At 42.9% G+C, this 14,980-nt stretch overlaps 1 protein-coding gene across 2 annotated transcripts in view; it reads right to left on the bottom strand.

Moving 5' to 3' along the window:
• LOC5569846 (glutamate receptor 1) overlaps nt 1–14,980 on the bottom strand; it is a 659,974-nt gene that overhangs the window by 107,599 nt on the left and 537,395 nt on the right. For both annotated transcript variants that reach the window (XM_021840615.1, XM_021840616.1), the window contains exon 4: nt 9,805–10,058. In XM_021840615.1, coding sequence (XP_021696307.1) covers nt 9,805–10,058 — 254 coding nt within the window. The remainder of the gene's footprint in view (nt 1–9,804; nt 10,059–14,980) is intronic.

Genomic DNA, 14,980 nt, shown 5'->3' with positions numbered 1-14,980 from the left:
TTGAAAATGTGTCCAACAGGTTACATTAGTAAGATTTCAGTTATTCTGTTATGATACTGATAAGCCTCAAATGTATGTTTTTTAGAAGGGGCTATCGGCTACGCTAATGTTTACAATGGAGCGAAATAATTCAAATCGTTTTATTTTGTGTGGAGGAATGCATGACGGGCGCGGTAAATGGCTGGGCATGGCGTACCATTGATACCTCGCGTACCTGCAGGAATAAAATAGACCCCTTTGTGCGGTCCTTAGCCTCTTGCCCAACAACACCTATCCCTACCTCCTCGTGGTACTGGCCGGGGTACGAGTAACCTTGGGGAAGATCGGGTAACCAACCCCCGGTGGGTTTGTTGTTTTTTGTGTATTTACGACACTTTACACCAGGGGGTGCATTCGTGTCGGCAACCCCCGGTGGGAACTTTAGTCGTATGCTGACAGGGAAGGGGGGGTTTGCTTTTGCTTTTGCCTTTGCAAACCTGGAGCGTCTGTACTCCATGTTAGGAGCGGTTCACAACAGCGTCTGCTCCCCATGTCAGGGGCGGCTGATCATCGTCCGAGTGCCAGAGAAGGACTCGAAGCTAAACTGCGCACTATGGCCCTCCAAACATTTAGGGGGAATGGTCCTCCGGAAATCTAGGGGGTTGGTGTCAGGCCCTGCAAGCCAACCGTAAAAACACATCAGCACAGGAACGTCAACGAGAGAATACGGAGCGGAACAATCGGCAAATACCACAGCGACGAAAAAGGACTAGCGATTGGAAACTCGGTACGTGGAACTGCAAATCTCTCAACTTCATTGGAAGTACTCGCATACTCTCCGATGTACTGAAGACCCGCGGTTTCGACATCGTAGCGCTGCAGGAGGTGTGCTGGACAGGATATGGAAAATCATCGGGAAGCTCACAAGATTGTTCAGAGCAACGATGAACGGTGTGCAAAACTGCGTGAAGATCTCGGGCGAACACTCCAGTTCGTTCGAGTCTTGGCGGGGACTACGACAGGGCGATGGATTATCGTGCCTGTTGTTCAATATTGCGCTTGAAGGTGTCATGCGGAGAGCCGGACTTAACAGTCGAGGCACGATTTTCACGAGATCCGGACAATTTGTTTGCTTCGCGGACGACATGGATATTATTGGGAGAAAATTTGAAACGGTGGCAGATTTGTTCACCCGCCTGAAACGCGAAACAACAAGAGTCGGGCTAATGGTGAATGCGTCGAAAACAAAGTACATGCTGGTTGGCGGAACTGAGCGCGACAGGGCCCGCCTAGGAAGCAGTGTTACGATAGACGGGGATACCTTCGAGGTGGTGGACGAGTTCGTCTACTTCGGTTCTTTGTTGACGGCTGACAACAATGTTAGTCGGGAAATACGAAGGCGCATCATCAGCGGAAGTCGTGCCTACTATGGGCTCCAGAAGAAACTGCGGTCAAGAAAGATTCACCCCCGCACCAAATGTACAATGTACAAAACGCTCATTAGACCGGTAGTCCTCTACGCGCATGAGGCGTGGACTATGCTCGAGGAGGACTTGCAAGCTCTTGGGGTTTACGAACGCCGAGTGCTAAGGACGATCTTCGGCGGCGTACAGGAGAACGGCGTGTGGTGGCGAAGGATGAACCACGACCTCGCTCAACTCTACGGCGAACCCAGTATCGTGAAGGTAGCTAAAGCTGGAAGGATACGCTGGGCAGAGCATGTTGCAAGAATGCCGGACAACAATCCTGTAAAGATGGTGTTCGCTACGAATCCGGTCGGAACAAGAAGGCGTGGGGCGCAGCGAGCTAGGTGGATTGACCAGGTGCACCAGGACCTGGAGAGCGTGGGTCACAGTCGAGGATAGAGAGAAGCGGCCATGAACCGAGTGAATTGACGAATTATCGTTGGCGAGGCTTTATCAAGATAATTGATGTAAAGCCAAATAAGTAATAAGTAGGAATGCATGACACTTCAGATGTCTTGAACATGAAATCTTTAAAACATAATTTGTGAGGATTGATGTTTTTCTTTATTATGTACAAACGGTTCTGTTATTTTTTTTTTTTTAATATTTCAATTTTCGTGGAATATTTCATTAGACGCAATATTCTACGTTTTCAAGCGATTCATGTGCATATATATAATATATATTCATGGTATTGACATTTCACACAATTTCAATGAATAAATGTAATGGATATCAAGTAACGAAGCATCGACTAATGGAGTTATTTGATAATTTATAGCTCAAACAAATTTTATGCAAGTTATGCTATCAATGAAATAATATGTTAATACTAAGGCATTTACTTCTACTCCGATTACACTACCTTCAAATATTGACATTCCAGTTGAGCATCGAAATTTTTTGTCTTTAACACTTTTATTCAAATTAAACACAACAAATTAGTTTTATGGGACAGAATAAAATCATGCTTGATTTGGGTGTAATTGTTTAATATTCAGTGAATATTATTCATATGTTGATATTCAGACATTCAAAAAGCGCCAAGAATTCGCTATGGATTCATTCGTGAACTATATTGTTTCACATCGTATTGATTCTCCTTACCTATTAAACAGTTTAAATTTTCATACTCCTTCCCGGCAATTGATGGATCGTTACTTGTTTTCAATTAATCACCATCGAACTAATTATGCAAAATTTTCTCCTCTAAATCGAATGATGAGTTTATACAATCAATTTAACATATCTCACAATCTCCTCTTATTTTAATGTGAACTCGTAGTCGAGAACTTTTAGTTATACATGGTCGGTGTTCAGACAGACCGGACTAGATGATATTTTGGAGTTCTAAAGATACATTATGGAGTCCTTAATAAGGACGCCAACAATTTTGATTTTTTCGATGCTGTTTTGATACAGATGTATCATCAAATACATAAGTTATATTATTGCAGCCAACGATGCCAATATTTCTACATTTCGAACGTCTGGGCTAATTTTTTCTTAGACCAATAAAAAAAAAACACTTGTTTCAGTCTGTCTGAACACCGACCATATGTGTGCTCTTTTCTTCTAGTTAAATATACCCAAATAAACTACAGAGTCAAACATACTGTACATAATAACTTGTTTGTTTTGAAATTTAACGAGATTACGTATTTTGCAAAGCTGTATAATTCAATGATATCTTTATGTTCCTGCTATATATGACAACTTTAAAATCAATCATGCCAAAGTTATGCATAAACTTTTTCGAGGAATATTATTGTTATGAACTTAGTAACTTAGTGTCGTAGACAAAGCTATTCAAAAGACAATTTTCTACTACTCTATGAAGACATCAACCTTGAACATTGAAAAGCTCAAAACTATATTTTTTCTTCATTATAAAGAGGATATTATGATGCTTTATACATCAAATCATTTACTACTGAGAATTTTCCTTGAGGACACCAAAACGCATAAGTAAGACGTTTTTATGATAAAATATTTCCGCTGTGCAACGTCAAGGTAGGGAAGTAAAGCCCCAAGCACAATGTGAGCGGCAGCGCGGTACAACGGCAAAACGGCAAGCCCATCCTGAGCTACACTCTACTTGTCAAGTCAATGTTGAAAAGGATTTAGTCAACATGGGATTGATAAGTAATGTGTTGATCAAAATGGGCATGACGTTTTGCCGTTGTACCGCGTTGCCGTTCACATTGTGCTTGGGGCCTAAGCTTTATTCTTCTTGTTTCTGGCATCACACTACAACAGTAACAAAGCCTGTTCGAATCCCTTAAAGCTACTAACAGTAATGCAAACAAGTGTTGTCGATACAAAATGTATACAAAACGTGAACAATACATTGGTATCATCGATTGTGAACAAACAATTCTACGGAACTGTGATTGATTTGGGATTTCTTTCATGGTTGTTTTCATTGATTCCAGGTATCAGAATGCCGGCTCCAAAGGCACGTTCCCCACCAGTTGGGAGATTTGTGCCATCGCCATATTTGAGCCTATTTCATCATCTACCCGATGGGAGAGGAAAGGGAAGGGAAAGATGGGAGGAAATAGGAGTGGGGTCCCTTGAAGAGGGAAGATCGCATAAGCGAATTGAGAGCAAGTAGCTCCATACCACAATGGGTTCGAACAGCGCCCTAAAAAGGGCACTGCAAAACGCATGAGCGTAAAGAGAGCCTATAGCTCATTACCACAGCGGGTTAAGAATAACAGGATGTCCTGAAGATTCAGGCTTCTGTATTCAGTTTCACTTAATAAGTGTTTACCAAGTAATTGGAATCGCATTTGCGCAAAAACTGGACAGTTACATATCAGGTGATACGAAGTTCCATAATCGGAGTCACAACTATCACACACAAATGAGTCAGCACGCTGAATATTTGCCATGTGATAGTTGAGTCGGCAGTGGCCTGTCAATGTTCTGACCAAGAGACTGCAATTCTGCTTTGACAGATTTGTTAAATACTTCGCCACCTTTGGAGATGGCTCAGTAATGTACAATTTTGTTTGACGACACGACTCCAAACTATTCCAATATTGCTTGTGCTGAGTTGCCGCCCAAGAGTTTATCTGAAGCTTCACCCAGCACTTCGAAATTGGAATAGCCGGCTCAGGACCAATGAAGTCATGCGATGCTCCATCGCGAGCTAGCTCATCAGCCAATTCATTTCCAGCGATGGAAGAATGGCCAGGTACCCATACAAGGTTTACAGAGTTGACTGAATTCAGTTCCTCAATTTGAGTTCGACATGCGATAACAAGCTTCGACCTTGAGTTGGCCGAAGCGAGAGCTTTTATAGCAGCCTGACTATATGAACAGAAGTATATGACTTTACCCATTACGCGCTGTTGAAGTGCTGATTGCACTCCACACATAAGAGCAAATATTTCCGCCTGAAAAACGGTGCAGTTTCTACCAAGTGAGTAAAACTGATTCAGCCTTAGCTCACGAGAATATACTCCTGCACCAGCTCTACCTTCAAGAAGGGAGCCATCAGTGTAACATACTATATTGTTTGATATACTTCTTTCCAAATAGCCAGACGTCCACTCTTCCCGTGAAGGGAATTGTGTGATAAATGTCCTGTAAGGAAAGTGACAAGCAATTGTGAGATCACTTGGAGCAAGGACAATTTTGTCCCAATTCACCAAAAGTGGAAGCAACGAAGTGTGTGTAGATCTACGATTCACTGGATTTTTCTCCAGTAGATCCAGTACCCATAAACGGTAAGAGCAAGAAAGTGCTTCTTGTTTAAGATATATGTGTAGTGGCGCAACGTCGAAAAGGGCCTCGAGCGCTGCTGTGGGAGTTGTAGAGAACGCACCAGACATCGCCATCAAGCACATCCTTTGGAGATGGCCCAATTTTGATTGGATTGTTCTCACTTCGCCCTTTTGCCACCACACAAGACATCCATATGCCAATATTGGTCGAACAACTGTTGTGTAAATCCATTTGATATATTTGGGGCCTCAACCAAGTTTTACCAAAGGTTCGCCGGCATTGACCGAAGGCCATACAAGCTTTTTTGACTCTGAAATCAATGTGAGCTGTCCATAAAAGTTTGGAATCTAGAATGACTCCGACATACTTTACTTGATCAGTCACATTAATCTCAGTGCCAAAAAGACGTAAAGGTCGAATTCCATCGTGGTTTCGTCTTTCCGTAAAAAGAACAATAGATGTTTTATTCGGGTTAACCGAAAGGCCATATTGGCGACACCAACTCTCGACTACCTGAAGAGCACTTTGCATCAGATCGAATAGGGTGCTTATGCACATACCAACTATCAGAGCTAGATAGTCGTCGGCAAATCCATAAGTTGGAAAACCGCAATTATTGAGTTGCCTCAATAGCGTATCTGCTACGAGATTCCACAAAAGTGGTGACAAGACTCCCCCTTGGGGGCATCCGCAAACACTCAATTTTCGAATCGCTGCTTGATGCAATGTCGAGAAGAGATGTCGGTTTTTTAGCATTTGATGAATCCAATTGGTAATCATTGTAGGTAGCCCATGGTTTCGTGCGGCTTCCAATATGGCATTGAAAGACACGTTATCAAAGGCACCCTCAATATCCAAGAAAACACCCAAGCAGGATTGCTTCTGAGCGAATGCTTTCTCAATATCGTATACAACTTTGTGTAAAAGAGTCACTGTGGACTTTCCAGATTGGTAAGCATGTTGATTCACATGAAGAGGCATGTTTGCCAAATAAACATCACGGATGTGATGATCGATAATGCGTTCCAGACATTTCAGAAGAAAAGAGGTCAGACTGATTGGTCTAAAACTCTTCGCTTCCTCATACGACGCACGTCCTCCTTTTGGGATGAACTTTACAGTAATATCACGCCAGGATTTGGGAATGTACCCGGTAGCAAAACTGCTTACAAGTAGCTTTTTCAAAACATGTTTGATAGACTCAAATCCCTTTTGGAGCAGAACAGGATAAATCCCATCCGCTCCTGGAGATTTGAAAGGAGCAAAACTATTAAGTGCCCATTGAATCGATTCAGTAGTTACGATACTGCGAGCCGAGGCCAGAGACTCGTAACTACATGAAAAGACATTTGGTTCATCCGTAGATGCTATGTCCACACATCCGGGGAAGTGTGTATTGAATAAACATTCTAAAACTTCTTCATCGGAAGAAGTAAAGTCACCATTAGGTAAGCGAATTTCGTTCACTTGGAAATCCTTAGATTTTGCAAGAATTTTGTTCAACCGACTGACTTCACTCAAACTGGAAACATTTGTACAAAGGTTTTTCCAGCCGGATCGTTCAGCAGAACGAAGAGCCTTCTTGTAAGCCTTGCGAGCCGACTTGAACGACTCTGATCCAGCTGAACGGCGTCTGTTCCAACTCCTTCTACATTGTTTCCTGAGTCTAGTCAGATCGGAATTCCACCATGGGGTCACTCTTGTAGTCTTTACAGACCGCAGAGGACATGCTTCTTCAAAAGCTTCCATAATGTAGGATGTTGTAGTATCAACAGCATCATCCAGATCACTTGGATTTTCAATGGACGGAGAATATCCATGAAATTTGGTCGCAACCAATTCAATATAGAGTTCCCAGTTTGTTGACCGGGGATTCCTAAAACGCAAAGTCTGCGCAGTTACATTTGAATGTTCAAAGAAGATGTAGCGATGGTCAGATAATGATTCCTCATCTGATACATGCCAATTCGTCAACTCGTGACTGATTCTATTCGAGCAGAGCGTTATGTCTAACACTTCTTCTCTATTAGAATCCATGAAGGTTGGGCGATTGCCTATGTTAAGTAATCCAAGGTCTGTACTACTTAAGTATTCCATCAGACTGGAGCCTCTCAAATTGATATCTGAGCTGCCCCAGATGATGTGATGAGCATTGGCATCACTGCCCACAATCAGCGGAAGGCCTTTAGTTACGCAGTGTACGACAACTCGTTTGAAGTCATCCGTTGGGGATGGTTCATCATGTGGTAAATATACCGAACAATAGACGTATTTCCTGTTGAGGTCATCAACAGAAACATCGATTGTGACAGCACATACATCTCTGGTAGTTAACTCAGAAATGAGTGTAGCAACGATTGCTTTATTAACAAGCACGCATGCGCGGGGCATGGCGCGCGAGTTTGCCATTTCAAGTTTGCTAAAAGTAGCAAAAACTGGGTCCACAAGGTTATCTAGATAGAAGTTCCCTCTACGAAAGTAGGGTTCTTGAACTAGCGCCACTTGGGCTGCACCATTTTGCATGAGTCTGCAAAGATTGATCGTTGCTGTTCTTTTATGCTGAAGATAGATCTGAGCTAACCTAACCGTAGCCACTACCCAAACTAGGCAGAATTAAGCTTTTTGCAATCTCAGCACGAAAAAGACCAGCAACGAAAAAACCAGATCGGTATCTATTTAAAGTCGCCAAAGGCGAAAGAGCACAGAATACACTGTGTAAAACGCATAATGCGAATCCATATAGGTGATAATTTAAATTAAATGTCAACATATTCATAATCCCACCCTTATTAAGCCTCAGGGTAGAGACTGAAGAAGGGCAGCCGATTATCTCGGAGAAACACAAGGTCACCTGCACCATTGCTCCGGGTAGCACAGGAAGGACTGGAGGGCGCCCTGGTACCCCACAGGCTCCGTTAGCGGTTAGGTTTTATTTAGACCCCCCTAACCATTCATTCCTAGGCACGGTACGCATCACACCATAAATTAGGGGTCACCTGTGAGGTGGACTTTTACCACCGGAACAGGCAGTCCGTAGTGTTAATTCTTAGCCAGTTGAAACAACCGCTACCGACACTACGCGGCTATTTAGGCTGCTCGGGAAAAGGAGGTTAATATTTATGATTAACTCCTGACGTGCCCAAGCAGCCGGTATTGATTCTCCTTACCTATTAAACAGTTTAAATTTTCATACTCCTTCCCGGCAATTGATGGATCGTTACTTGTTTTCAATTAATCACCGTCGAACTAATTATGCAAAATTTTCTCCTCTAAATCGAATGATGAGTTTATACAATCAATTCAACATATCTCACAATCTCCTCTTATTTTAATGTGAACTCGTAGTCGAGAACTTTTAGTTATACATGGTCGGTGTTCAGACAGACCGGACTAGATGATATTTTGGAGTTCTAAAGATACATTATGGAGTCCTTAATAAGGACTCCAACAATTTTGATTTTTTCGATGCTGTTTTGATACAGATGTATCATCAAATACATAAGTTATATTATTGCAGCCAACGATGCCAATATTTCTACATTTCGAACGTCTGGGCTATTTTTTTCTTAGACCAATAAAAAAAAAACACTTGTTTCAGTCTGTCTGAACACCGACCATATGTGTGCTCTTTTCTTCTAGTTAAATATACCCAAATAAACTACAGAGTCAAACATACTGTACATAATAACTTGTTTGTTTTGAAACTTAACGAGATTACGTATTTTGCAAAGCTGTATAATTCAATGATATCTTTATGTTCCTGCTATATATGACAACTTTAAAATCAATCATGCCAAAGTTATGCATAAACTTTTTCGAGGAATATTATTGTTATGAACTTAGTAACTTAGTGTCGTAGACAAAGCTATTCAAAAGACAATTTTCTACTACTCTATGAAGACATCAACCTTGAACATTGAAAAGCTCAAAACTATATTTTTTCTTCATTATAAAGAGGATATTATGATGCTTTATACATCAAATCATTTACTACTGAAAATTTTCCTTGAGGACACCAAAACGCATAAGTAAGACGTTTTTATGATAAAATATTTCCGCTGTGCAACGTCAAGGTAGGGAAGTAAAGCCCCAAGCACAATGTGAGCGGCAGCGCGGTACAACGGCAAAACGGCAAGCCCATCCTGAGCTACACTCTACTTGTCAAGTCAATGTTGAAAAGGATTTAGTCAACATGGGATTGATAAGTAATGTGTTGATCAAAATGGGCATGACGTTTTGCCGTTGTACCGCGTTGCCGTTCACATTGTGCTTGGGGCCTAAGCTTTATTCTTCTTGTTTCTGGCATCACACTACAACAGTAACAAAGCCTGTTCGAATCCCTTAAAGCTACTAACAGTAATGCAAACAAGAGTTGTCGATACAAAATGTATACAAAACGTGAACAATACATCGGTATCATCGATTGTGAACAAACAATTCTACGGAACTGTGATTGATTTGGGATTTCTTTCATGGTTGTTTTCATTGATTCCAAGGCCTCTATCGAAATTAATGCTGTTCCTACAGCTTATTGGACATCCACAAGTGAAATAATTACAGCCACCAATTAAAATCCAATCACTCCCAGTTGTTAATCACATAGGTAGCAAGAAAACCAACTCACCAGACCGCTCAGCAGGTAGTGATAGGTGCGCTTCCCGAGCGTAATGTCCCGCACGTGGCTGACGACGATGTCCTTGGCCAGTTCGGTGCTGCAGTCCAGTACGATGTGCTTCCGGGACCACCGATTCAGCTCCTCGATGGTCCGCAGGAACTCGATGGCATCGCTGACGTTTGCTATTCGCTTCACCGTTTCCACGTGGAACGTTTCGTTGCCGGGCCGGAGGCCTTGGTAGATTTGCTGCAACCGCAGCAGACCTGCAATCGGGGGAGATAGTGGAAGATGTTCATTAGGGTGATTGAAATTGACGGATCGGGATTTGTGCAGCTGGAGTGGGATTAACATCCCGTTAGTTCTTTGTAAACTCAACGAATGCATTTCAAGAGAGTCAAAAGTAGAGCGGTCTAAGTGACATTTTGGTTCAATATCATTTAATCGAAATAACTCAGGATGAATTGAATAGCAATAGACGGTGTTAAGAATGGTCCAATTTCCACAAGTCTAACATCATTAGAGGTTTGAATCAGCGCTATATGGAAGCCAATCGATTTCATAACTGTACGACAAAGCGTACCAAGTGCAGCGTAGACTTCATTGTTATGTTTGCACCCGCACAAGAAATGCAATTAATGGAAAGCCTTTCCGCCAACATTTGCCCAGCCCAAACCATTTCAGTAATGAAGCAAACTATCTTACATAGTTTTCATGCGAGAATATCGAGCACCGCAAACAAGGTATACTGTAAATCTTCTCCTCATCTGCTGGCAGGAATGTTACTTTTGATAAGCTTCACGTGATACGATGCGATTATAGCCTAGACCTAGGATTCTGTACGGCTCGCTTCCAGATGCTCCGTATGATGCTACTGCTGCTAATGTTATGGCTACACTACCCGAGGAGGAACCAGTAACTCACAAAATATGCATACCATATTTTGATATTATTTTATACTCAGTGTTCAGTAATCGAGGTTTTGTCCAAAACTTAATTTGGCGTTTCTATGGCAGCGTCCATTTATTACGTAACGCTAAAATTGGAAATTTTTGACCCCCTCCCCCCACCTCCGTAACGTTTTTTGTATGAAAAATTTCAAATTTTTGTATGAGCCGTAACGCTTCAGGCTACTCCCCCCCTCCCCCTAGAGCGTTACGTAATTTGTGGATGCCGCCTATGATATTGACAATATTGTTTAAAATAATTTCAAATATCTCTTAGAGATATTTGAAAGCTATTGAGGACTTAGGTATTGAACTACTATTTAAAATTTTCAATTCATTTTGAAGATTCATCATGCATTATTATTGCAATACTTGATCCAATTATCAAATTGAGGGAATTTATTTATATTTCTCGCATACTCTGAGATAACGCCCTAAAAGCCATTGGTAGCCACGTGTGTAGCTTGTTGTTTCTGAGCAAAAGAAAGAATAAGCATCCAAACCAACTTCACGGGCAGGTAGATAATGATCCTTTCTTCCCCATAGCGTTGTTAAATAGCATGAAAATCTATTCAAATGCTCAGAAACAACGAGCTACACACATGGTTACCAATGGCTTTTAGGGCGAGATCAGAAGTTATGCGAGATTTGAAACCTTATTTAGCTTATAAGTATTGAAAATTATCTGTTATGGAAACCTTCGTTTAGTATTCTGTAGAAATTTTCTTCAACTCGGGTACTGCTGCACCTGCATAACGATGGCGCTTCGAGCTCTCTCATCCATGTGAAGGGATAAAACGGGCCAGCCTCAGTTTTGCTACATCGAGCGGAACCCAGATAATACCGAGCAATCACGCCAAGATTGTGTCTGTGATGATTTTCGTGTATGTTTCTTTCATGGGTGAACAAAAGCTGTCCAGGGGGCAGTAGCATGTGAATCTTTTAGTCGCCTCCCTCGCCGGTACTAATTACGTTGGATGGCGAATCTTTTGGATCGGTGGTTCTCGAAGTTTGAATGCATTATAGAAGTTATAGTACTCGGTTGAGTCAACTAAACGTTAATATCCAAGGAACCACTAGTCCGTTAATTTATCTTTCGGCCTTATAGAACTAATATACAGCTAATGCAGAACATGTTAGCCGTACAGTAGCACTGCATTGGCTTGAAGGGTTAATTAAAGTGCTATTTTTGGGTAGTTATTGACAATAGCAAACGTTGCACAGGACGGTTTGGGACATAGATTGGGAACCTCTGATCTTGACCATTCCATCTAGCAATTCATGAGCATTCCATCTAGCAACGGAGAATGATACGTGGCGAGATTGCAGGCAGAGGCGTTGGAGTGACCGTTGCTTTGTCTGGCTCACATAATAGCATGAGTGTTTCCTCCACCATTTGCCTTCGCCTCACGCCACGTTCAGAAAAGACAAAACTTTCCTACACACGGTCCGCAAACGCGTTGCAGTTTGATATCTGGGAAGGAAACTGCAGCCGTTAACATTGTACGGAAATGACCGCCACCATCATCTCCAGCGAGCTCTCATTGCAATGGAACATGCCTTTTGCCCGAACAGTTTTATCTCGATTCATTGTCGTCGCACATAAAAAAAAACCTCGGTAGAGGCACCTACGAGGAAATGATATATCCCAGCCGCATGGTCATCATTCTTCGTACAAAAGGGATCTTCTCAGCCGTGTGGGTTGCGTTAGTTGATTGCCATTGTGCGGCGGCCGTAATGTGATACAAAATTTCGATAAGCTGGCATCAAGAGCACTTTTACCGTCGACGTCATCGTCAGTAAGTACACGTTTGAACACAACGTTCGGTTGTAATTTTGGTTCTTCTGATGCAGTGCAACAGTGTTTGTTCTGTTGGATGGATGCAGAGGCGCCGATATCAAAGAGGAGTTTACCTGAAAGTATCAAAGTATCCAAGTGTCCAAGTAGCGAAAGTGTACCAGTTATGGCCATAGTGGTTTCCTATTTGGCCATATGGGAAATTTTGATAACTTAAACACACAACGTTTTCAAAATTTGAAGACATAAAAGTAATCACGTATGGCGAAATAGGGAACCATTATATCCATAACTGGTACACCAACCCTATACAAATTAACGAATATCCAAATATCCAAATATTGGATATATGAATATTATATGAATTAACCACTAAAAAACTTCCCTACTGGGAGGATTGAGCTTATGCACTTCGTCAGTTTCAGCCTCTACCTGTTCTGATAGTTCGATGTTAGAGCTCACTGGGGCAGCTTTCTGTGCGACGATGCATTCTACTACTGGGCTAGTCTCACGTCAGAGCTCTGTCGAACTTCTACTGGATGCTCATGTGCACTTTGCTACTGTACGATGACTCGTTCTCTGCTGCTGCTTTCCGAGCTCTCTTGGTTGACCAGTTAGATGCCGAGGTCGGTCCAGCGATTCCGGTTGGAGGATGGCTTCAGGTTCACTGGCACTAATAGCATCCACCGTTGAAGTCTTTTTACGGAATCCGAACTGCCTTTTTGACAATTCGTTCTCGCCTGTAGAACGTCAGCCTGCCAGAAGTTGCCTCCGTTCTCCAGAAGTTTACCAAGAGTATCCAACAAACATATTGGTCTGTATGAAGCAGGATCTCCTGGCGGTTTTCCCGGTTTTGGCAGCAACACCAGCTTCTGTACCTTCCATCTGTCTGGGAAGCAGCCTTCCGTTAGACACTTCAGCAACGTTCTCCTAAATATATCTGGGAGCGCCAAGATTGATGCCCTTAGCGCTACGGGACCGGGAGCTTTGTTCAGCTTCAATCCCTTTGCAACAACCGTCATCAGCTCGGCGTTAGAAACTTGGATACCGGCATTTTCTTCATCTATGTCAGCGTACGGCGTGGGCGGCCACGCGGTGGGAGCATGCGTAAGAAAGAGACTATCCACTATCAACTTCAGTTTGTAGGGGCCCATTTCAGCTGGTGCTACTGGTCCCTTAATTTTTGCCACCACTACTTGATAGCTTGCGTCAGCTTCCCAGCACAACTCCTTGTAGCAGTTCGATTTACTCGTCGCTATCTCCCATTTGAACGCGGCTCTGGTCAGCCGGTAGGTCACCTTACGCTATTCCATCTTGCTGCTGACCTCCGATCTCTGCATGCGTCTGCTGACTCTTAAACAGGCTGCACAGAGGGTGCTGATTCTGTCGTACCACCAGTATGCAGGGCGCCGCTAATTCATTGACTCCAATTTTCTCGGTATAGTTGCGTTACACACTCTTTCCAACGTTTCTGTCAGCTCTACTGCATCCATATTTGGAGCATCGCTTACTGTTCGGAGTGCTTCGACAAAAAAAGATCCTGTTGAAGTGCTTTGTCTTTCACCTACGTTCTCCATTCCTCCTCTGCCATACTACACAACTTCTCTGGCCAACGTAGTAGTGGATCGATTGATGGTTACTGAGGGTGTATTCTTCGCTAACTCTCCAGTTCAAATCGGTGATCAGTGACGGGCTGCAAAAGGTGACGTCGATGATGGATTCCCTACCGTATTTGCGTAATGTGCTAGCGAGACCGTCCTTGCACAGCCTTACGTCGAGCTTCGCTAAAGCTTCCAGCAAACTGTACCATTTTGCGTTGGTCAGTCTGCCACCCCTCCTTACGACCCAAGCATCGAAGTCTTCTCCGATGATTACCAGCATTCGACCGATCAGCTTGTCAATTAGCGCATCGAATATCTGGGTGTACTGCTCCAGTGTCCATCTCGGGGGGCGCAACAGCTTCACACGAAGATCCCGTAATATTGACGATCATGAAATCCTCGTATAAGCGTTCGACTACTTCTTGAATGAGGAATTGGCCCATTACTTGGATTGCTGTCGTGTCTACTCTGTCTGCTACCGAATTGTCGTTATCGGGAGGAACCCGATACGGTTCTGCAATGATCGCAAAGTCGCATGTTGTTTCCGTTGTCGACTACCACCACAGTTGTTGTGCGGCGTCACAATGATTGAGGTTCACCTGCGTTATCTTCATCATCATCACTGCCCTGTCTTAGCCTTCCGATATTTGGGGCACAAAACGTATGAGCGTTACCATTTTCCGCTTCGCACAGCATGCATTTCGGTGTCTTCAGACAGTCCCTGCTAACGTGATCTTTTTCACCACATTTCCTGCAGTGTTCGGATCTGTCCGGGTTTTTGCAGTTGATTGCGCGGTGGCCGAAATCCATGCATCTGAAGCATCTCTCCACCGAATTTGTCT

This window comes from Aedes aegypti, chromosome 2 (genome assembly GCF_002204515.2).
Source record: "Aedes aegypti strain LVP_AGWG chromosome 2, AaegL5.0 Primary Assembly, whole genome shotgun sequence".
In the NCBI taxonomy this organism is placed as follows: Eukaryota; Metazoa; Arthropoda; class Insecta; order Diptera; family Culicidae; genus Aedes; species Aedes aegypti.
Note: the sequence above shows the minus strand (reverse complement) of the source record. Positions and strands in the feature narration are given on the sequence as shown.